Here is a 24,897-nt window from a genome sequence, read left to right as displayed (position 1 = left end):
TTCCTGATGAGTCATCTCTGCGGTGGCGACAGGACCAGCCCGGGTTAGCTCAGAGGAAATGAGCCCAGGCACAAAGCTGCAGAACTGCCTGGACACACCCCTTCAAACTGAGGTTCCCGTTCTTGCCTAGTGCCTTCCCTACGGTCTGTACTTCAGAGGTCAGACCAGATCTGCCAGGCGCAGCCCAGACCACACCAGGGCTCCCCAAATATCTGTACCCCGTTAGTGACCAGAGATCATAAACAGTGAGCGCTGGAGTCACAGGGGTTAGGTAAAAGGGAGCAAATTATGAGCTTTCCTTATTAAGAATCTAATAGGCGCCTGGGTGGCTCAGCCAGTTGGGTGTCTGCCTTTGGCTCAGGTCTTGGTCCCGGGGTCCCGGGATCAAGTCCCACATCGGGCTCCCTGCAGAGGGGAGTCTGCTTCTCCCTCTCCCTCTGCCTCTCCCCTCTGCTTGTGCTCTCTCTCAAATAAATAAATTAAACCTTAAAAAAAATAATCTAACAGAACGTGAAAATGGGTGCAGTGAATTTTTGAGGGGGATGAAGTGGGCGCTGCTTCCCAAACGTGTCCCAGCAGGCACAGGACTCCTTAGAGCAGCTCTGCAGGTGCAGGGCTCGGTGCCCTGCTGCTCCCCCCACCCCCCCGCCCCCCCGCAGGGGGCTCTCCTCCCCCACACCCACACATGTTGCACCTCCTGCCAATGAATGGGGCCTGCCTCTCCAGCTCCCCTTCAGGCTGAGACACGGCCTACAGACTGCAGATCTTTCTTCCCACGGAAACAGGGTTCTCTGCTCCCTTTTTAACCTGGGTGACTTTGTGACCTGTTTTCTAGGCATTTACACAAAAACAGAGACTACCAGCACTCCCGGAAATTGTCGACATTGGCCTGTGTGGGTGAAAGGTGTGATGTCATGTCCATTTTTCTCTCAGCTATCTGAAATCTACTGGCTGTCCTTGGATATTTTCTGATTGGGTCTAGCTCTTTCAGACACTGTCCTCACAGAAATGTGACAATTTGGCCTTTGTTCCTGGTTATGCGTGTCCCCTCCCCCACTGCTCTTCCAACCCTTCCCCCCTCCACCATATATGTAAACTCTTTTAATAATTGAGTTTAAGGAAGTCCCACTGCAGCCACAGTGGGCTCTTTAAATTTAAAAATTATTATTAAATAGGTAGTAAATACACAAAGTACAAAATCTGAAGAGTAAACAAAAATACACCAAGAAATGTGAGCTCCCACACCCAGCCCCAAGCTACCTAGGTTTCTCCCCAGGATGTCACCCTCAGATGTCATTTTTACCTTCCTAGACTCATTATCCCAAAGCAGTGCTTTTCATGCTTTTTGGAACTCTCCTGCTCAAGAGCCTGCAATGGCTCCCTATTCCCATATCATTCCATCTTCATGCCCCTGACTTCACTCTTCTGCCACTTGCTCACCTTGATGCTACGTAGGCCAATCTCTCCGTCAAATAAACCACGAGGGTTTAGCTCCCCTCCATGTCTTTGCCTCTGCTGCTTCTCCTGGCTGGAATGCCTTTTCCACTCCACCCCTGCTCTGAAGATCCAGCTCCCATCCTCCCCCGCTCAGAGTCTTCATGATGATTCTGGCCTCTTCACCTCCCCTCGGCTGGCTGCCCAGCCCTGACCATCCCCACCACACATTCTGGCCCATTACCCCGTGCCTCCGCCCTTCTAACTGTTTATGTTCTCGTCCTCTCTCTCCAGTGTGCCCACAAGCTGCTCCAGGGTGGGAGCCCTAACGTATCCCTTCTCTGAATCCCACACAATGTCAGGCCTCCCTGGGAACATGATCTCAAGCCATCAGCTAACACAGTGCCTGACCTCACTGCAGTAGCCTCTGTGAAAGCGAGCAGCCGGCGAGGGCATGAGCTCTGGGATGCTCCATCACCTCTGGCTCACAGCCTGCCTTGCATGACGTCGGCAGTCATGCTTCTGATGGCACTCCTCCGCTGTCACCAGCTGGGTCTCAGCAGAGGCCCACCGGGAATCTCGCCCTGCCCTGGCACTCATGCTTACTGCCGCCAATCTGTAATAGCCACCGTGTCATCTTTCTCTCCCACTTCCCTGCTGGCACACCTGTTCCTCACCTCACCTACCGTTGCTCACCCCCTCTCCAGCCCCCTCCGCATGGCCTCCTGCCACCGCCGGCCTCCCTGGTAACCTGGGCGTGTCCCGGCCAGCAGCTGGGGAGAAAGGGACCCTCTGAGTCCCCGGGCCCCGTGGCACGCAGCTGCTCCCTGCTGCGCAGAGGCCCGTCCTCATTCCCACCCCAACCGCTGACCCCATGGCTTTCTTGAAAATCAGCAACTCACTCAACAAAGCCAAAGGTCTTGACCACCCGCCCTCCTCCTTAGCCTCTCCTCCCCTTTAGTACGCAGCCACCTCCCTGAGGGTCTCTAGCAGGGGGCCACCCTGGCTCTCCTCCTGGACTTGTCCCACCCCGGCTCCTCCACTCTGCCCATCACCCGAGGGCCTTGGGCTTGGCTTTCTTGGTGACCTCAGATGCTCAGAGCATCAGTTACTGTCCTGATGAAGATGCTGTAGCTCCAGCCACAGCCCCTAAAGCCACTTCTGCAGTTATGCGCCGGACCTAGGACCCAAGTAATGCGCCCACCCCACACTCAGCCCGTCACAGCATAGACCCAGCTTCCCAAGCCAGAGCCGCGCCCGACTCCTCCGTATGCCTGGTGGGGCCACCATCTTCCAGGCACCAAGCGTCGGAATTCCTGCCACTTCTGGCCACTTTCCTGGATAATAATAATATTCATAACCATAATAGCACAGTAACATTTATTAAGCCCCATTCTGAGCCAGTCACTGTTCAAAGCATTTTATTTTTATTAACCTGTTTATACATGTTGCTATTTCTATGCTATTATTACCTACACTATTATTTCTCTACTCTTGTTATGCCCATTCTCCACAGAAGACAACTGAGGCACAGAGAGTTGAAGTGACTCATCCGAGGCCCGTGAGAGATGAGCTGGCAGGGAACCCCCACCCTCCCCCCGCCCCCACTGCAGGGAGCCCGCCCTCTCAGCTGGAATGTTCGTTAATATGACCACCACACTTCCTCCCGCACCTAGCCCTCACGGCCACTCTGCCACAACCACCACGATTCAGGACCTCTCTGCTTGGTTGCACTGTTTCATTGTTCACCAACCAGTGTCCCCTTCTCCAGCCTCTTGTCTGTTAATTCCCCATATGCTTTGTCTAACGCAGAGCTCTGCTCAGAAATCCTCAGTGGTTTCCCAGAAAAAAATGACACAAGCCTCTTGGCAACTCTCTCTCAGTATCTTGGCATGGCCGAGCCTGCCAGTTCAGCCCCAGCTCCCTCTATTCACCGATATCTGCTGCCCCAAAGAGGATGACTCTTCACTCCCTATCCCGCCCTTTACAGCCCTGAGCCTTTACTCTTCCCATCACCCCCTAAAGCCCAGCTCCTGGGCCCTTGCCTCCTGACTGCCAGGGACGTGGTGGGGGACAGGGATCCTTCTGGAGCCTCCATAGCCTCCTTAGTCAGCACTGCTGCTCCTAACAGTGTCTGGATCCTAGCTTTTGTTTGTGATACAGGCCCAGCTCTGACCCTGGCTCCCGAAGTGAACCCAATCCTTGGTCCAGTTCTCCCGGGATGGGAGATGGAGGCTAACAGTATAACCCTCGGAGTCTGAAGACCCTGATTTGAATCCCAGCTCGACTGCTTCTTAGCAATGGGACCTCACTTCTCATAGTCGCTGTCTCTAAGGAAGTGGTAATGACACCCCTGTGCGAGGCCCATCGTGAGGGTGTGAGGAGGTGCTACACGGAAAGTGCCGAGCCCAGCGCTGATGCTACATATTCCCATTCAAGACAAGTGACAGATAGACAGATGGTCCCCAAGGAAGAGGCGCTCTACATCAGGGCTGTCCTGGTTCTGCTACATGATACGTAACTTACCCACCGTACAGTCTACAGGGTACTTACTCGGTTCTCTCTGTGTTTCTGCCACATTTCAGACAACCTACAAACGAAGGAATTTTCAACTCAGTTAAAGGACTGAAAAGCAAAGCTGAAATCTGCAGTTACAGCCTGCCTGATGGGAGACCTGAATCTGGAACACTCTAAACCACACCTGTCAAGTTGGTCTTCCTGCTCTTCCAAATGCTTAAGTTAAACTAACTACAGAGGGGGTCCAAAGAGGTGTTCCAAAACTGCTCATCAGATGACAGAAAAAGAAAACCAAACACTGAACAACAATGGCTATTTCTACAGCGGCTCATGCATAAGGCTAAAGATGTAGGGCAGGCTCGGACGGCGTGGGCCAGCACTGCCCAGGAATATGTGAGCCACAGGGGTAATTTAACAATTTTAGCAGTCACCTTACAAAGGAAAAAGAACTGGGTGAAATTCATTTTCAAAATGTTTTAATTTTGAAATTAATTTTAATGTTTAATTTTGACACTTTAATAATTTTCAACATACTTTATTAAGCCCAACGTGTCAAAAATATTATCATTTTAACATGCAATCAAAATAAACATTACTAATGAGATATTTTGCAGCCCTTTTCAAGTATTAAGTCTTAAAAATCCAGTGTGTAATTTCTATTTCAGCACATCTGTTTGGACCCCCACGTTTCAAGGGTTCAACGGCCGCAGGTGGCTCATGGCTACCATTTTGGACAGCGCCGTTTTGGACATTAAGATATGGCTTCCACACACATACCCATCAGTGTCCTCCCGTAAAAGGCATCAGCCCTCGTCTGGAGCCAGACTAGCGGTCCAGCAGCCTAGTCCACAGGCTCGACTGAACCCACCCCGGTGTCTGTCAACTACAACTCACCGCGGCAGCTGCTTTCCCCTGTCCCCCTCAGAAGGCTCCGTGCCAAATGCCTCACCCTTTCCCAAGTTATGGCTTTACGATTGTGAAGCTGGCTGAAGTCATTCTTTTCAAGACAATTTTTTTCTTCAAGTTATACAGAGCTACCAGTACTGCCCATGGGAGTAACCTTCTCTCCACTGAGTGAACTTTTTTTTAAAAGCTAAATCAACCGACTGTTTTGGAATTACCTGGGCACTCAGTACCACCTTTTTTTGGTTCAGGTATTCTGGTGACAGGCCCACAAGAACTCTGAGTGGAAAATGATTTTGGTTTCTGGGGACCAATCTGTTATGGAGACGATTAACAATGATGCTGCTATTTGGGGATTAAAAATAATTTTTTACAAGAACATCTGAGTTGCCCCAATATTTTACTCATTGGTAATGAAGCCTCAAAACTTTCTTCAGCTGATTTTTCTATCTTATTTAGAGGAGTCAACCGACTTGTAATCTACTACCTAGGGATCTTTGTGGTATTTGCAACCTATAATACGGACACAGTATCCCTGAGACGCCATATTCTAGTGGCAATGTGCAAACAGTAGTCTAGGACAGCAATGACGGACAGAACTTTCTGCGATGATGGAATTCTTCTCTATCTGGTCTGGTCCGTCCCATTACGGTAGCCGCTGGCTCTCTGTGGCTACCGAGCACTTCATATGTGGATAGTTCAAATGAAGAAAGAAATTTTAAATTAAATTTAATGAATTTGATTTTATATTTAAACCACTCCACGTGGCCACTGCCTACGGTACTGAGCAGTGCAGGTCTAGGGAACCTGAAATCTAAGTTGGTCCAAGACGTGAATGTGAAATGACATGGGTCCTACACACCATCACGTGGCTGAAAGCTGACTCTTCCGCATTCCCTGTGGCAGTGACAAATCAGTCTTGCAAAGAGCCTTCTGGAGAAAGCGGATATGGAAAGTGTCGGGGCTGCAAGAACATCTGGTCTTCACATTTACAGCCTGGATCCTGGTCTGTGTCCCCTGGGGCTTGAGGAGGGGCTTCTTGTCCCAGGAAAGAACAGGATGGGAGGCAGGTTACTCATTCTCCAGGGCACATGGGCTGCCTTCCAGGCTGGCCCACATCTCTAAGGAAGCAAGGATGGCTCAGGAAGGCAGTGCAGGTAATACCAGGTCATTATGACCCACTCCAAGTCACCAAACCCCAACAACAGCTGCCTTTTCCCCGGGACCTCCTTTTGGGCTAGAAGATGTGGAAAGTACGGCCCTGGCAGCCAAGAGCAAGTGGTCTTTTGCAAAATCCAGCTTGGAGACCAGAGATATAATATCTGCTGAAGCAGACCACAAGTAGAAGGAGGCCGGGGAACATCCGTCTGTGTTTCCACGTCTGTAAAGCCCCCTATGGCCTGAGGATTCCTTCCGCCCTTAAGATCATGCAAAATCTTGGCAAACCTGGCAGACCCAGCAACCTCGGACAACAAGGAACACAAAACGAAACAAAAGGCTTGGTTTTCTTCCAAACGCTTAAAATTCCGAACTTTGCTTTAGTCTCTAAACTATCAATTTTCTGGCCTTTGAAAACCCAATTCGAGTTTGAAAACTTATTTTGTTGAAAGAAAGTATACATACCTTTTCTAAACAGCAAAAAAAATGCCACTCCTGCTACGAGGACTACTGCTGGTAAAATCACAAAATTGTGCCTTGACTGCCCTGTAAAAAAAAAAAAAAAAGAAAAAAAAGGAAGCCAGTGAGAAAGAAAGAAACAGCCAGACTGATCAAAACAGAGATCCAGGTGACTCTCCTTATTTGCAGATTCCATATCTGCAATCTACCTACTTGCTAAAATATATGTGTCCTCCCCACGTCAATGCTCACAGCATGTTCACGGTCCCTAGAGGACACGTGCAGCAGGATGGTGAAAAATCTGATTGCTAGTGATCAAAAACCTCCCAAAAAACAAGAGTCCAGGGCCTGATGGATTCCCTGGGGAATTCTACCAAACATTCAAAAAAGAAATAACACCTATTCTACTGAAGCTGTTTCAAAAAATACAAACAGAAGGAAAATTTCCAGACTCATTCTATGAGGCCAGCATTACCTTAATCCCCAAACCAGGCAAGACCCCATCAAAAAGGAGAATTTCAGACCGATATCCCCGATGAATATGGATTCCAAAATGCTCAACAAAATCCTAGCTAATAGGATCCAACAATACATTAAAAGGTTCATCCACCATGACCAGGTGGGATTTATCCCCGGGATGCAAGGGTGGTTCCACATTCGCAAATCAATCAATGTGATAGAACACATTAATAAGAGGAGGGAGAAGAACCATATGGTCCTCTCGATGCAGAAAAAGCATTTGACAAAATACAACATCCTTTCCTGATTAAAACTCTTCAGAGTATAGGGATAGAGGGAACATTCCTCAAGTTCGTAAAATCCATCTATGAAAAACCCACAGCGAATATCCTCCTCAATGGGGAAAAGCTGAGAGCCTTTCCCTTAAGATCAGGAAGACGTCAAGGATGCCCACTCTCACCACTATTGTTCAACATAGTACTAGAAGTCCTGGCAACAGCAATCAGACACAAAAAGAAATAAAAGGTATTCAAATTGGCAAAGAAGAAGTCAAACTCTCTCTTTTCACAGACGACATGATACTTTATGTGGAAAACCCAAAAGACTCCACCCCCAAATTACTAGAACTCATCCAGCAATTCAGTAATGTGGCAGGATTCAAAATCAATGCACAGAAATCAGTTGCTTTCTTATACACTAACAACGCAACTGTAGAAAGAGAAATTAGAGAAACGATTCCATTTACAATAGCACCAAAAACCATAAGATACCTCAGAATAAACCTAACCAAAGAGGTAAAGGATCTATACTCTAGGAACTACAGAACACTCATGAAAGAAATTGAAGAAGACACAAAAAGATGGAAAAATATTCCATGCTCATGGATCGGAAGAATAAACATTGTTAAAATGTCTATGCTACCCAGAGCAATCTATACCTTCAATGCCATCCCCATCAAAATTCCAATGACATTTTTCAAAGTGCTGGAACAGACAATCCTAAAATTTGTATGGAAACAGAAAAGACCCCGAATCGCCAAGGAAATGTTGAAAAAGAAAAACAAAGTTGGGGGCATCATGTTGCCCAATTTCAAGCTATACTACAAATCAGTGATCACCAAGACAGCATGGTACTGGCACAAAAACAGACATACAGACCAATGGAACAGAATAGAGAACCCAGATAATGGGCCCTCAACTCTATGGTCAAAAAATCTTTGACAAAGCAGGAAAAAACATGCAATGGAAAAAAGACAGTCTCTTCAATAAATGGTGCTGGGAAAATTGGACAGCCACATGCAGAAGAATGAAACTCGACCATTCTCTAACACCGTTCACAAAGATAAACTCAAAGTGGATGAAAGACCTCAATGTGAGACAGGAATCCAACAAAATCCTAGAGGAGAACATAGGCAGTAACCTCTTTGACATCGCCCACAGCAACTTCTTTCAAGATACATCTCCGAAAGCTAGTGAAACAAAAGCAAAAATGAACTTTTGGGACTTCATCAAGATAAAAAGCTTCTGCACAGCAAAGGAAACAGTCAACAAAACAAAGAGGCAACCCACAGAATGGGAGAAGATATTTGCAAATGACACTACAGATAAAGGGCTGGTATCCAAGATCTATAAAGAACTTCTCAAACTCAACACCCAAAAAACAAATAATCAAGTCAAAAAATGGGCAGAAGATATGAAAAGACACTTCTCTGAAGAAGACATACAAATGGCTAACAGACACATGAAAAAAATGTTCATCATCATTAGCCATCAGGGAAATTCGAATCAAAACCACATTGAGATACCACCTTACACCAGTTAGAATGGCAAAAATGGACAGGGAAAGAAACAACAAATGTTGGAGAGGTTGTGGAGAAAGGGGAACCCTCTTACACTGTTGGTGGGAATGCAAGTTGGTACAGCCACTTTGGAAAACAGTGTGGAGGTGCCTCAAAAATTTAAAAATAGAGCTACCCTATGACCCAGCAATTGCACTCCTGGGTATTTACCCCAAAGACACAGATGTAGTGAAAAGAAGGGCCATATGCACCCCAGTGTTCATAGCAGCAATGTCCGCAATAGCCAAACTGTGGAAAGAGCTGAGATGCCCTTCAACAGATGAATGGATAAAGAAGATGGGGTCCATATATACAATGGAATATTACTCAGCCATCAGAAAGGATGAATACCCAACTTTTACATCAACATGGATGGGACTGGAGGAGATTATGCTAAGTGAAATAAGTCAAACACAGAAAGTCAATTATCATATGGTTTCACTTATTTGTGGAACACAGAAAGTCAATTATCATATGGTTTCACTTATTTGTGGAACATTTGTGGAATAGCATGGAGGACATTAGGAGAAGGAAGGGAAAAATGAAGGGAGGGAAATCGGAGGCAGAGATGAACCATGAGAGACTATGGACTCTGAGAAACAAACAGGGTTTTAGAGGGGAGGGGAGAGGGGGGATTGGTTAGCCCGCTGATGGGTATTAAGGAGGGCACGTACTGCATGGAGCACTGGGTGTTATACGAAAACAATGGATCATGGATCACCACATCAAAAACTAATGATGTACTGTATGGTGACTAACATAACAAAATAAAATTAAAAAAAAAAAAAAAACTGATTGCTAGGTGCGCACGTCCCCAGCTGAGGCCAAACAAGGCAACGCTCTTGTTCTTGAGTCCTCTCCTCTAATGTAAGCAAATGTCCTATTCCTGGTCTGTGTACTGCCACACTTTTGTCGCTTTTTGTTGGCTATTTCATTGTCTAAAATAGCCCCAAACACAGTGCCAAAGTGCTGTGTAGCGTTCCTAATTGCAAGAAGGCTGGGATGTGCCTTTCAGAGAAAATGTGTGTGTTAGATACGCTTCATCTAGGCGTAAGTCATGGTGCTGTTGGCCGGGAGTCCAATGTTCATGAATCAACAATACATATATAATAAGGAGTCTTTACATAGAAACACACACAAAACAAGGTTATTTATTGATTTTTTGCCAAAAATGTGACCAGAAGCTTGCAGGAACCTAACCCTGCATGTCCCAGGAGCAACATTCAGTATTCACTAATTCCGTATTCACGGTGACTTTATGACACACGACTACCACAAATCAAGAGAACCGACTGTATTTATAAATAAACTTACCCGCACAAGGTTGATACATAGCAAGCCCAGTGTTATTTATTAAAAGATGCAAATATTACACTAGAAGTGTTGTTCTCAGCTAGCCCACACTACCTGTGGAAGCTGAACTTAGCAGCGTGTGTCTGGTAGGGCAATTTGGCAGTAGCGTTACAAGTGCTCAGTAAAAACGTCTGCCATAAAGCAGCCAGACGCTGTGCTGGATGACACGCCCATAGTCTCACTGAACCATTACAACACTCAGAGAGTGCTTTAACCTCTTGGTGCCTCGGCTTCCTCAAGGGGTAACTGTAAATGGGATTGATAAATATGCCTATCTCACAGGGCAGTCGTGAGCATCAGCTGAGTTAACACCCTTGAGGACAGCTATTAGCTATCACCATCAAGCTACTGGGGAGCTGCCCACTGGTATCTCTACTAACATCCTTTGACCCCACAAGTCCATTTCTAAGATGTTAACCTACAGAAACCATCAGGGATGTGCCCTTCCCCTCCCTCCAAAAAAGGCACAAAGATATTTACCGCAGCTTTCCTGACAGTATCAAAAAGCTAAAACAACCTACGTGTCCTCAACGGAAAAGGAAGACATGTTTATAAGGTGGACTCCATCCAGCTACTAAAAATACAAAGGCAGAATACTTAAGCATATGGCAAAACAATCACAATGCCCTGCTAAGGGAAGGATGGGGTCACCAACGGCAAACACTGAGGGTTAAAAGAAAAAGGGAGAGGCTGGGGAGGGGAGGGAGAAAGTGAATGAACAAATGAGAATGAGAATGTGAACACACACCCTTTCCTCTTATTGGGAACACAGGTGGGTTAGGACAAACAGGAAGTTTGATCCCACCTGTATGATGTGAGAAGCCCCTGGCCAGAAACTGCTAGTTAGCTCCCTGTAACGCCCCCTCTCCATTCGCCTCTCTTTAGGAACAGAGTCCAGATTTTCAGCTGGGCATACTATCACTCCACTCAAACATTAATTCCTCAGCCTTTCTTGCAGCTAGGTTTGACCACGTGACTAAGTGTTGGACACTGAGCTGAAGGAAGGGTTGTGTGGGATTTCTCCAAAGTCTCCCTTTTCTGGATCCTCCTGCCTGAAATAGTGGGGAAGGCAGGAGGAACCAGGCTGCTGCTGGGTCTCTGACAACTTCATCAAGCAGCAGTATGCCCAGCGCTGCCTACCTGGGAGATATATAGATATATAGTTAATGTGAAAGAAGTCATCTACATTTTTACGCCACCGATATTTAAAAAAAAAAAAATTTTTTTTTTTTAAACAGCTGAATCTAACAGTACTTGATCCAGTCCCTTCCAAAAACCTTTGTCCCAGGGATGATGCCAGATGCTGCCACCACTCTGGGAGGGCAGATACTCAGGGGAGATGACACTGACAGTAAAAGAAGTTCTTCAGTCTGCTCCTTTTCTCTTCCCCTGGCTCCTGAGATGCCACCATGCTGGAGTTTTCTTCCTGCCTCCCTGGAGGTCCTTCTCAGTCTTCTCCTCTGCTGGACGCTCATCCTCTCAACAGCCTCTAAATGCTGGAGTTCCCGAGACTCGGTCCCTGTCCCTTCTGCTCACTAGGTGGTCTCACCTAGTCCCATGGCTTTAAATGCCGACTATATGCTGATTCTGCCCACAGTTACTCCTCCCGTGCGAACGACTCACCAGACCTAGACTCGTAAATCAAAGTGCCTTACCTGACGTCTCCATTTGAAATCTAACGGGCATCTCAAACATGCCCCAAACCAAACTTCTTATATCCTCCACACACCTGCTTCTCTGCTTTCTAGTCTCAGTAAATGGTGACACTGTTCATCCAGTGGCTTGAGCCAGAAATCTGGGGGTCATTTGCACATTTCTTATTAGGGACCCTTCTCCCCCACTCAAATCATTAGGAATTCTTGGGGCTGTATTTTCAACATGTACCCTAACCTGAACCACTTCTCCCAATCTCTGCTGCTATCACGGTCTTCTGAGACACCATAACCTCTGGCTGAGACCCAGAGTTTCTAAATTGGGTGCATAAACCCCAGAGAGTACACGAAATGACCAGTGAGGTGCAAAAAAGCAAGAATCTCTACTTACATTTGCTACTTATATCAGTCTTTAAGTTTTTCCGATTTCCTCTATGTTTTAAAATGGTACAAGTTAGGGGCGGGCACCTGGGTGGCTCAGTCAATTAAGCGTCCAACTCTTGGTTTTGGCTCAGGTCATCATCTCATGGATCGTGAGATCGAGCCCCGCATTGGGCTCTGCACTCAGTAGGGAGTCTGCTTGAGATGTCCTCTCTCCTTCTCCCTCTGCCCCTCTCCCAACTTGCACATGTTCTCTCTCTCTCTCTCTCAAATAAATAAATAAATCTTTAAAAATAAAATAAAATGGTACAAGTTATATTCATTGTGGTAGAAGCCTCTAGTGGTCCCCATACCCAATCTCCCCATTTTCCTTTGGTAATAGAACCCCTGTGTTTTAAGTGGGTGCATGGCCGGCCAGCTAAGGAGGACATTTCCCAGCCTCCCCCAGCAGCTGTGGCCGTGAACTCAGTCTGGCCAAGCTGCTGGCACTGGAAGTGATGCATGCCGCACTGGGTGGATCTTTAAAGGGAAGGACTGTGCTCTCTCCTCTCTCTTCCCACTTGCTTTGAGGCAAATAGAGATATGAACCCCTGTTTGACTCCAGAGAGCACAATTTTTTTTTTTTAAGATTTTATTTATTTATTTGACAGAGAAAGACACAGCAAGAGAGGGAACACAAGCAGGGGGAGTGGGAGAGGGAGAAGCAGGCTTCCCGCTGAGCAGGGAGCCCGATGCAGGACCCCAGATATAGGTCTCCTATGTCAGCACGACTCTGGGATTTATTTATTTATTTTTAAAGATTTTATTTATTTATCTGACAGAGAGAGCGCACACAGGTAGGCGGAGCGGTGGGCAGAGGCAGAGGGAGAAACAGGCTCCCCGCTGAGTGGGGAGCCCGATGTGGGGCTCGATCCCAGGACCCCGGGATCATGACCTGAGATGAAGTTAGACTGAGCCACCCAGTTGCCCCAGCACCACTCCAGGATTTAGATGACCTAAGAACTACCTAGCAATGTTTCTCAAACTTTCACAAAATCTATAATGCAATCTGAACTATTAGTTTGGGTGGGGGGAAATGTAAAAGAAAGATGAATCACCATTATTGCATAAAAAAGAGAGTTTGTTTGCAAATTAACAATCTCTTATCATCAATGAGAGGGATGTGATCAAGACAATCTTTTCTCAAGGTATCTACAGGGAAGGGCATCTTATTTGGACATTCAATTCCAATGGTAAAGGTTAAATGAAAACCTATGTAAGGGCAAAATGCTGGAAAATCTCTTAAAATATTCCATATAAATCTATAGAGGATCTTCTTCAGAAATTATTTCCTTCAAGCATTTGACTCTTGGGACACAAGAAGCTTTTCAAGATTTCAACTTGCTCGTTCATTCTGCACACAATACCTTCTTTTTCTTGTTGGTTATGTGAATCACACACAGGCCAAAGCCAAAATAGCACACTGCTTTTGTTTCTTGTTCCCATGATAAGACAACTATCTGCTAGCATGCAAACTGCATTTCCACACCTTGGATATGGTATACACCTTGGCTATTATGCAACACCCACTAAGTGGAATTAAGAAAGAAGTGTTTGCTCCAAGCATAACAATTGTCATTGACTTTGCAGCTGGCTTTCAAATCTTCTGGATAATTGTGTGACTTGCATGAAGGGTGCCTCCCTGAGTGGTACCTCTGTGGGTTTGGTCTTTTTTCTGCCTTTAGGGACCAAAACCATCAGTTAAGAACTGGAACTCATTTTGCACTTCATCTGGAAGTATTTGTTTTACCCAGGAAATCACACTGCTTAGTCTGAAAATGATAAAATGAACTTAAGGCCTCCATGTCATTATCTGAAAATTTTCAGGGTGCCTGGGTGGCTCAGTTGGTTAAGCGTCTGACTCTTGATCTCAGCTCAGGTCTTGATCTCAGGGTGGTGAGTTCAAACCCCATGTTGGGCTCCACCCTGGGCATGGAACCTACTAAGAAAAGGAGAGAGGAAAGAGGAAAAAGGAGAGAGGAGAAAAGAAAGAGGGGAGAGAGGAAAGAAAATTTTCAAAAAAGGACAGTACATCGAAGACTCAGGGAGAAGGGCTCACTAATCAAATATAATTCAAGGTTTTCTATATTCATTATATTGACTAATTGCCTTTTTCTGTTTCAGTTGCTTGTTCAGAAAAAATTGATTCACAGAATCACCCAATCGCTGCCCAAAGAGACTCAAAGAGTCTGTGTTTGCCCTTGGATCTGGTTCACTATTTACAATTAGGATACTGTTCTGCACTATATGTGTTCACAATTGTCATCTCTTCTTTTATGTTCTAATGATCCACTTTCAAATTACCAATCCTTTTGTCTGTAAACTGGGAATCTAATGTAAAAAAAACCCCGATAATAAAAATTGCAAATTACAAAGGTACATGATAGTTAAACAAAATAAAAAGACCACAGCCAAGACAGATTGTCATGCTATTTATGGAGTCGCGTATAGACAAATGTACCTAGTGCACATTCTTGGAGCACAAGTGCAGCCTTTAAGAACACAATGGTTATTAAGAACATTACAAAGTACTGTTGTGAATAGTTAGGAGCATGGGCTCTGGAGCCCGATGGCCTGACTTCAAAACCAGGCTCTGCCCCTTACTATCCGTTGACCTGAGGCAATCAATCACACTAAACTCCCTGTGTCCGGGTTTCTGCCCATAAAATAAGGATCATAGTGACTAGTACCCAACTCATACAGTTGGGGGAAGACTGAATTACTTAACAAATGTATGAGAACGGTGCTTGACACAGAAAAGGCTAAGAAATGGCATCTGTGTATCTGTAATGCAGTGTCTGTGAAAACCATACCTCATTTTACATTTCAGACTTGTGAAATGCAAGTCAGCATCTCTGGTTTGAAACTCCGGAACCACCCACGGTCCCTGGACCCCACCTGTAGAGAGTATCCCCGCCATGACACACTGGGTCGTTTACTCACCGTTTGGGACACAGGTTGCTAAAGCAAGCGATGATGTCTGTTTGGACAATGGGTTGCTAACAGTACACTGTATTTCCTGTGAGAGATCATTTTTCTTCTTAATCAACACTTCAGATGGATTGGAGCTATTTTCACACAGTGCTGAAAAGCAATTCCATGAGTAGTTTAAAAATTCTGCGTGGTTGTAAGATTCCGGGATCCTGCAACGGACTGTAATGTCTTCAGCAGTCGAGGTGCAATTTAGTGTTGGAGATGGAAGAGGATCTGGATAAAAGAAAGGTAGTATTTAGTACAGGAAAGAGTAACATTTAGGCTCATCGTCTACAAAGGTATGAAGAGCTCCCAACTTCCTTATGAGCTGGAAAAGACAACCACCTCCTTGAGTACCCAGGGGAGAGAACTCTCTTCTTCTGGGTCAGATCTACCTGCTCAAATTCAGAATATACGCAGGCACCAAATCCCTTATCCTCAATTCAGAAAGCCAAGAGTTTCCACAGGATAGCAGCAAAGTCACTTAGCTCCAAATCCTCATCTGAGTTGACATGAGGATTTAAAAGTTTTTATTTTTCTCACTTCATTTTTATTTCTTTATTTTTTAAGTAAGCTCTACACCCAACGTGGGGCTTGAACTCATGATCAAGAGTTGCATGCTCTACTGACTGAGCCAGCCAGGTGCTCCGTACTTTTCTCACTTACTTCAAATATTCATTATCCTGTTGTACTGAAAATATTCTTGTGTTTGAGTATAAGGTGGTCCTCAAAACTAAGTGGGCTGCTTCTTAACATATGTAGAGGAAATAGTTTATACTACCTTTCTAAAATCTAAAAATGTTTAATTCCAAAAGATATCTGACTTACAATATTTGCAAAGCATGCGGTAGAGCCGTGCTGAGAGCGGGTTCTGCTAATAGGCAGAGTAGGGGATGGCACCTGTCACAGACCTGTCAGTCTAGAGGCCTCAGGCCCAATCTTTCTCTAGCAAGTGCCCCCTATTGGCTACAGCAGCCTGAACCTGCAAGGATGGGTTAAGAACCACAATGCTAGTTTATCCCGTTAGACATTCGTGCATTTGTTCATTCATATGCCTTCTTGCATCTCTACTTTGCCTCAACAACTAACCATAAGAAATTCGAGAAAACATGTACAAATATATGGACTCTCCAGAAAATGGACATGGTAGCATTTGGATAATAAAATTTCAATGCTTTATGAACATCTACAAAAAAGCAAATTAAAGGAAAGTAACGCTCATCGAGATGCTATAATACTATGCTGCTATTTAAAACAATATTTTCTAAGGCAAAGGAATGTTTATAATCTAATCATTAATCTAAAATAATCTAAAAACTGAAAATATTCAACTCTTTCCCCCCATCTTCTCTAGACTTCCTTCGCACTCAGTTAAGTAACACACCTGGTTAGAGACCTGAGTCACCCATGACTTCCCTTTCTGCTTGGGACTTCTTCAGCTGTTAGGTTTAATCAAATTCACATAACTTGTTACGTGTTGCCTGAAAGCGAGCAATGGAAACCTTTCTCCAAATTAAATTGTAAGCAACAGACCAATAGCTTTCAAAAGAGTGAAGAGTTGCTCTCGTTGACTCAAAGCTGGCAAGCCCGGAACCCTCCTCTCTAAGCCTCCTCGGGTCCATCCTGCCTACCACACACCCACAGCAGCCCCAGGAAGCACCTCCCAGCAGCCCCGAGTTTCTCCGTGCACTTGAGAAATGGAATGGATGGTTCTAGATTCTGCTTGTACCTATGCCTGCCTCTGCAACTAAGCTGGGCATTTCTCAGGGGCCTGAAACCGAGCTTTCTAGTTCCTTGGAGATGTTCCACAGAAGCATTTCTCAAATATCAATGGGCACGAGAAATCACCAGGGGTGTGTGTTAAAAATACAGATTCCTGGGCCCCACCACCCCAGATGATTCTGATATGGATGCGCCATGTGTTCTGTCACAGATTCTAGTTTAGTGATCTAGTTTGGCCAACGTCTAGCATTTCGTTCAACACTTTCTGAACTCAACAGAGGTGCCTCATAAGACCCCTCAGACTGCACACCTTTGGAGGGTAAAGACTAGGTACTCCTCACCTCTTCCCCACGGTGCCTGACCCAGCACAAGGTGCACAGGTGGTTCCTGAGTAAGGAGAATGTATGTGGGACAGAGGGAGGGATGGGTGGACAGACGGATAAATTCAGGGAGACGGTTTCAAATTACTCTCTCCACTGTATAAAAGGTAAACTCTTCAATCGGCTCCCCTCTGAAAAGGAAGGGTGAGGCGGCCAAGAGCCTGGACTCAGGAGCCTGACTGCCTGGGTTCACACCGCAGCCTTACCAGGAAGAGCCACTTGCCCTCGGCCAAGCTACTGAATCCCCCTGTGGCTAGGGGTCCTCTCCGGTACAACAGGGAAACCAACAGTGCCTCCCCTCCACGGTGCAGGTGAGGCTGAAATGAGGTGATGCAGGTACTAACGGACACAGGGATTAACACGCACTGCCTGGCATGGTCACGTCAGCTGTAATAGAGCACATGGCGAGAAGGCAAGGCCCCCACAAGTGTGCGTTACACAACCAGAGTGGGCTTCCGCTCTATGTAACCTTGGCCCACAGCTCTTGTGGTAGATTAAGAAATCATCCAGCCCAGGCCTCTTGTTCTACAGATGGAGAGACCCATTGCTAAATCTGTCTCGTTTTCATCTGTCAAATGGAATGTAATACTCTACAAGATTGGAAAGGTCTAGTGGAGTATGAACATAATTTGAAAGGGCCTACGTGGAAGAGCTAGTATGATTTTCCGTGTTTTTAGAGCTCATTTAACTATCCAGAAGCTCTTTCTGGGGGTCTCACTACAGCACAGTTGCCAGATAGCCAATCTGGAAGAGCCTATCCCGCTCACAGGAAAGTATGCAAACCTTCCTGCAGCATCTGGCTCAGAGCTTCTACAACTCAGATCTTTGTGTCTAGAATCCTCATATTCTCTCACTGCCCATGGGACTTCCCACAGCGATGTAACAAATATTAGTTACATCTCTACCTTAAGCAGCATGAAACTGGCAGGAAATGTATTTACTTTATCCTTAAGACAACTTAGTCAATTTACAATGAATGAATTCAGCAGCACTACTCTGTAAGATTGAGAACTGCTAATACAGATCTGACGATATTTGTGTATTTCTCTTAACTTTAATAAAAAGTCATACCACTTCAGATCATTTAAGGATAGAATAGTTAATTCTACTTATATGAACATCACCATCTTCAATGCAACTAACAAGAGAAAGAACTAAAAAACATTGATGGTGGAAATTTGAAGGGGATTTTGAGGGAAGAAGGAAACCAAATACCAATTTACACACAGAAGGAAGTAGATGGCGTAAATTGAGGGGGTGCCAGGAAATCCCCCTGCCTAAAATACTTTTCTGAAAATCTCCCATTAGGCCTGGGGTCTCCGGAAGATCACCAAGTCACTTAGGTATTAACATACCCTGAAGGAAGTAGGCCTTCCTCATTTCAAAAAAAAAAAAAAAAAAAAAGTATGACCAATCATTTTGTCATTCAAGTGTGAAATCCTGAGTCATCTTATGTCTTTTTATAACCAAAATCTAAATCGCTTGACTCTTTCTTAGAAGTATCTTCTCTCTTTCCTTTCCCAACATCTACTAGCAACACCTGTCTCCCTAGAAGATCACAGTAGCTTCCAACCTAGTGTCCCCTCTGTCTAATCCACCATCACTACCTACCATCTGATTAATCATCTGAAAATAGAGTTCATCAAGTCACTTCTTTGCTCCAGTATCAGATCCAGTGGCTCCCCACTGTCACAGACTAAAATCCAGACTCTCAAGCCAGGACTTGAGGTCCCACATTCAATGCTGCCCAGATCAGTGCCTCCTGATCAAAACTCACCTCCTCTGGACTCTGCTGCTTGGCGGGTCTTTGCTAACTAGGCTATTCAGTTGGTCTGACTCCTGAAATCAAGCACCTTAGTTGAGTGACCATGAAATTTTAAAAATCAAATTATTCTTAAACATTTCATCAAGTTTAAAAAGATAAACGTATTCAAAAGTTTGAATTCAGTTTTACAAACTCTATAAAAGGGCTCTTAAAATGCATTCCATTGTTATCTAAATTTGAAATCAATCTTTTTAGTTGCTGGCTCTATAAACAGCCAGATCCCCAACCTGCGCGTTTTAAAAATTCTGCTTCTCCAAAGGCATCCACTGGTTCTTCTAATGGGATGCCTGCACACCTTAACAAGCCTCACTCTTCTAAATGGAGCTGATCATCTTCTGGACAAACCAGCCACCCAGTCTGAGAGCCCCCATTTCTGTCAACTGCACCTCTGACCTCCCAGTCACCTGGTTTGATTCCTTTCATTGCTATAATAAATATTTATTGAATGCCTAGTACCTACTGAAGTCCCTTGCTGGGCTCTGGGGCTACAATGATGAACAAGAGAGAAATTCCCTCTTCCTTCCAATGTCTCCAGCAGACCAGGCAGGTGAACTGGTGAATAACAGCTATTCATCCAGCTCCTCACTCCATCTTGTTCCACTGAGACTGCCTCAAATGGGACTTAGAGCTCAGATTTGAACTTCTACACTGGGCTTCCTGCCTCTTCTCCATTCCCTGCAAACTATCGTACACACTTTGCTACCAGGTGGATCTTTCTAGAACACCTCTGGCATAGAGTAGGGAGGGCTAGAATGACACCCTCTTGTAGGAGAAAACAAGTGAACCTGGGACCCCACAGAGGTGTGACATGGGTCCAGGTTCAGCTGGGAATGCTGCTGGGTAGCACAGAAAAGGCAGACAAAGTCAAGGGCAACACTAGGATGCCTGAGAACAGAAAGAGGTGATCATGGATGCCAGCTCTCATACAGCCTTACACTATCGATCTTAGCTTTAACTCAGAGTGAGACGGGGCCACTAGAAGGTTCTAAGCTGATGACATGCTCCAACCTCTGTTTTAAGATCACTCTGGCTGCTTCTGTTTAAAAATAAACTGTGGTCATAATATATGTAAGTCAAACCATTACGCTGTACACCTCAAACTTATACAGTGATACAGGTCAATTATGCCTCAATAAAACTGGAAAAAAATGAAATGTAATTAAATTTGTAAATAACACAAAATGTCTCCTGTAAGGGGCAATGGTAGAAGCTGGGTGCCCAATCAGGCGGCTGCTGTAGTCCTCCAGATGAGGATGAAGGAGCCTTGGATCAGCCCCAGAGGAAGTGGTGAGAAGTGGTCAGATGCTGTAAAACCAGCAAAATTTCCTGGTGGGATAAACACAGTGTTCAAGAGAAAGAGGAAGAGAAACATGGTGTCAGGATGACATCAAGGTTTTAGCCTGAGCAACCAAAAAGAAGGCACTGCTGTTAACCAAGCTGGGGGAAAGATTTGGGGAGGAACAGGATTTAAGGGAGAGTTGATGAGCTCACTTTGGGACCTGTGATTTGAGAGGCCCATCAGATAGATATCCGAGTGAAATACAAAGAAGTGGTCAGAAACACACATAAGGAGCTCAGTGGGGCTCCAGGTGAGAGCTCTCAATCTGTGCATTATCAGCCTCAAAATAACATTTAAAACCCCTGAACCCAGAACGAGCTCACCCAGCTGGCTGTGAATGCAGGCAGAGGAGGGTGGCTCAAGCCTTCATGTCTCCAATGCTTGCAGGTTGGCAAGATGAGGGAACCAGCCAAGGAAGCTGAGAAGGAACAGTTAGTGAGCTAAAAGAAAACCGGAATACGGTGGTGTCCTGGATGCCAAGAGAAGGTTGTGTTTCAGAGGAGAGAGTGATCAACTATGTCAGATGCTGCTGAGTGGCCAAGAAAGATGTGGTGGAGAGAACATGAATGGATCACTGGCTTCATTAATGAGGAGATCAAGAGTTCTGGTACAGTGATGGGATGAAAGCCTGTTTGGGGTGGGTTAAAAGTAAACAGAGAAAAGGAGTTAGAAAGCAAACATGGACAACCCTTCAGGGAGATTTTCTACAGACTCAAGATGGCAAAGTGGGTGGTAGCTGGAAGGGTGGAGGGGGCGATGAGTTTCTCGGCAGCCACAGTGTGTGAGCACGGAACATGCAGCACATCGGCTGGACCTGGTTGCACAGGCCAGAGGAGTATGGCCCACTTAAAAAGGAGCAAGGATGGGGCACCTGGGTGGCTCAGGTCATGATCCTGGGGCCCTGGGATCGAGCCCCATGTCAGGCTCCCTGCTCAGCACTGAGCAGGGAGCCTGCTTCTCCCTCTCCCTCTGCCCCTGCTTGTGCTCTCTCTCTCTCGCTCTTTCTCTCACATAAATAAATAAAATCGTTAAAAAGTAATTTAAAAAATTAAATTAAAAAAATTAAAAGGAGCAAGGAAACTAAGCAAGTCTTCCAATGTGTGAGCCCAGTGAGTGAGCACATTCGGGGCTGCCTAAGGAGGACAGGGAGTGATGCAAGGTGAAGGGGTGGCAGATTTGGCAGAGCAGGGGACATCTGGCATGACATAGGGAGGGCTTAGAATGAGTGGTAATAGACATGTACCTATGAAACAAGTAATACATTATATGTTTAAAAAAAAAAAAGAAGATAGTAGGAAGGGAAAAATGAAGGGGGGGAAATCGGAGTGGGAGACGAACCATGAGAGACTATGGACTCTGAAAAACAAACTGAGGGTTCCAGAGGGGAGGGCGGTGGGGGGATGGGTTAGCCTGGTGATGGGTATTAAGGAGGGCACATACTGCATGGATCACTGGGTGTTATACAAAAACAATGAATCATGGAACACTACATCAAAAACTAATCATGTAATGTATGGTGACTAACATAACATGATAAAATAAAATTTAAAAAATAAATAAATAAACAGAATGAGTGGTAATGACAACTTCTAGGTCCTATCCATGGGGAAAGGGGGGGGGGGGGTGGATGGAAGACAAGACCATCACGAGAGATCAGGGACACAGAAGCCAGGATATTAGAATTATATATTTAAATATTATAACCACTAAGAATTATGACAGCAGGAACATCAGAAACAGCAAAAGTTAGCCAGGCATTCCAGTGATCCAGAAATGTTGGGATGTATCCACGGGCCTATAGATGACAAGGAGAATGACCTGGAAGCATCGATGGGAAGTGTGGAGGAACCTGGACTCTATCTCCAGTTCCCGTGTAAAGTGATACAGGAGAGAAAAAAACCCACCTCCTGGGGTGCGGTGCAGGTGCAAGCAGGCACTCTAATTTCTAGAGCATCATCTCTCAGTGGAGCTCAAAGAGTTCTGAGTTCACTGCTCCACTACATCCCTTTCCAGAATATTCCTAACAAGACAAGTGATGCTGCTGGCAGCAGCTCCGCCCAGCTGGGGTCGCTCCCTCCACCTCGGTCACATCCTCTCCTCACTCAGAGGATGATGAGGGGACAGACATTTGCTCCTCCTGTGTGCCTGACAGCCTACGAGACCGAATTCTCTCATTTCTCAGAAACCGTTCATTTGTGTTCGTCTCTTAAAATAGTTGGAAAGTTGCCATTTTAAACAAACCAATTTATGGGATACTCACCAATCACAGTCAGAGTGAACAAGATGTCACTAAAGCTCGGAGATTCGATTCTATACTCAGCTTCATCCGATGATGTCAGATTGAAGATGGTAAGGCTTCCTGACATGGTGTCTAAATGAACTCTATCTACAAAAGGTGGGAAAACGTGGATGCGAGAGCCTGTTTCCCATTCGATGACTTTATCCTTATTTTTTGTCCACATGATCTCTGTAAAGGATACGGACCTTGGTACATAGAAAGTTATGTTCTCGTTCACAATTCCAAACATCCTCTGGGGATCACAGCTGATGGAGTCTAGGAGGGAAAAAGAAATTGGTTAGGAAAACCAACACGACTTTACTGAAAATAGAAAACCATCCTCCAAGATGCTCTTTGGGGGGGGAAAAAAAGTTAAATTTAGCAGTAGAAATGATTCATTGGCTACTTTTCGCACTAAGCAGATAAACTGCTGACGGCAAACACAGCAAGCAGGACATGTTTGACCATGTGGAGTTTACTCTCTAATGGGGGCACTAGGGCCCACATAAATGCAAGAAGCGGATTCAACTTCGATGGAGCACCAAGTCCCTGCTAGGGGCTGTGGGCACGGCTGCCAACATGACAGCCAACCAGACAGGTGTCACTCCAGGCCCTCAAGAAGCCCCACTGTGTAGGGAAGACAAAGCAGGCCCGGGGAGCCACCTCCTCGAGGGCCTTCCCCAGGAAGTCACGCTGACACGCCACAGAAGCCATCACCCAAGGGCTGGGGGAGTGGGGGAGGAGAGGTAACTGTATTGATAGAGGAAGCGGAGCCTCCCAAAAAAAAAAGGAAGCCCTGAGTTGAGAAGGAGCTGGGTGTGTTTGAGGAAATAATAAAAGCAGCTCCCCATGGCTAGAGGAAAGCGAGCAAGCAGGTCACAGGTGGGGGGTGAGGCTGGAGGGGCAGGTGGGGCCAGATCATAGCATATGTGAGTGTATGTGAGTGTACCTGGGGGTGTCAGGTAAGACATGCTAAGGGTTTGGGATGGATCCTAATGGCAAGGCAAAGCCACAGGACGGCTTTCAAAACAAGACCGGCATGACGTCATTTAAGCGTGGACAGCGGTGGCTGGGGACAGGCATGCAGGCAGGGAAACCAGCAACGAGAGGGTGGCAGACTGGGCCGACCAGAGCGGGGTGTGGGTGGAGGGGACAGACAAAAGGGCAGACTTGGAGAGCAGCCTGGGAGAGAAAGCAACGGGGTTTAGTGACTGCAGGTGGCGGGTGAGGGAGAGGGGTAGTTCACGGTGTCGGTCAGGCATCCTTCTTGGCTGACTGACAGAGGCTATTAGCTGAGATCAGAAACAATGACTGGGAAGCAAGCCAGGTGGGGTGAGACACAGACTAAGGGCACGGGACTAGGTTCAGTGGCGTGGGGAGCGTAGGGGAGCTGGCTCCAATCGTCCCCCCTCGTGAGTCAACCGTTAGCATCTCACCTGGACCCCATTCAGCCAAGCCTGGCTGATCACCTGAAACCCACATGGTGGGAGTATTTACAGCAAAGGAACTAATGCTTCAGACAGAGACTCCTGCCTACTCTGCACCAATCCGGTTGTTAAATATTTACTACCACCCCTAGACTGGGATAGTCTCGATACCCCCAATATGGGTTTAAATGCATCTGGTTCCAGACTTGACTTTCTTGTTAAGAGAGAAGAGCAGCTGTTAAGGGAAAGACATTAAAGATAAATTAAAACTTGATGGAAGTTTTTGCCTAGTAGCAATCGGGGTAATTGAAAGAGCATGGGAAAAATCAAGACTATTAAATAGACCAATTGTAGGCAACTGTGTTCAGTAATTTCAAATAAGAAGTAAATATGTCCCATTTGTCTATTGCGAGGATTTCTAGAACCCATCTCCCTTAATTAAGGGAGACTGCCCACAGGAATACAGCAGCAGCCCTCCTTGTGGTGCTGATCACGCCCTCTCTTCTCTCACACTTGGCCACAGCACGTGAGAGGGGGCAGGATTTGAGGAGTGAGGGTCTATCCACAGCCACTAGTGGAGGCTCGAAATGTCTTGCGAGTGAATGAATGAGTGAATGCATGCATGAATGGGAGTGGGTAGAGTGGTGGGGGAAGAGAAGCAGTAGGAGGTGAACCTTGGCTGCATAAAGATGGATGGCTGCCATCTTCCAGGGAGAGGTGATGTTTCCTGGGCTTGAGAACAGGAGGACGAAAGAAGTCGG

General features: G+C 45.8%; 1 protein-coding gene across 1 annotated transcript in view; it reads right to left on the bottom strand.

The window, feature by feature from the left end:
• CD58 (CD58 molecule) overlaps window positions 1-24,897 on the bottom strand; it is a 40,022-nt gene that overhangs the window by 1,128 nt on the left and 13,997 nt on the right. Inside the window, exons 2-5 of the mRNA XM_032420777.1 lie at window positions 22,692-22,985; window positions 15,136-15,399; window positions 6,478-6,558; window positions 3,988-4,024 (exon numbers count right to left, since the gene is read on the bottom strand). Coding sequence (XP_032276668.1) covers window positions 3,988-4,024; window positions 6,478-6,558; window positions 15,136-15,399; window positions 22,692-22,985 — 676 coding nt within the window. The remainder of the gene's footprint in view (window positions 1-3,987; window positions 4,025-6,477; window positions 6,559-15,135; window positions 15,400-22,691; window positions 22,986-24,897) is intronic.

Source organism: Phoca vitulina, unplaced genomic scaffold (assembly GCF_004348235.1).
Source record: "Phoca vitulina isolate PV1807 unplaced genomic scaffold, GSC_HSeal_1.0 scaffold2, whole genome shotgun sequence".
Lineage (NCBI taxonomy): Eukaryota > Metazoa > Chordata > Mammalia > Carnivora > Phocidae > Phoca > Phoca vitulina.
This window is presented reverse-complemented; position numbering and strand designations above follow the sequence as displayed.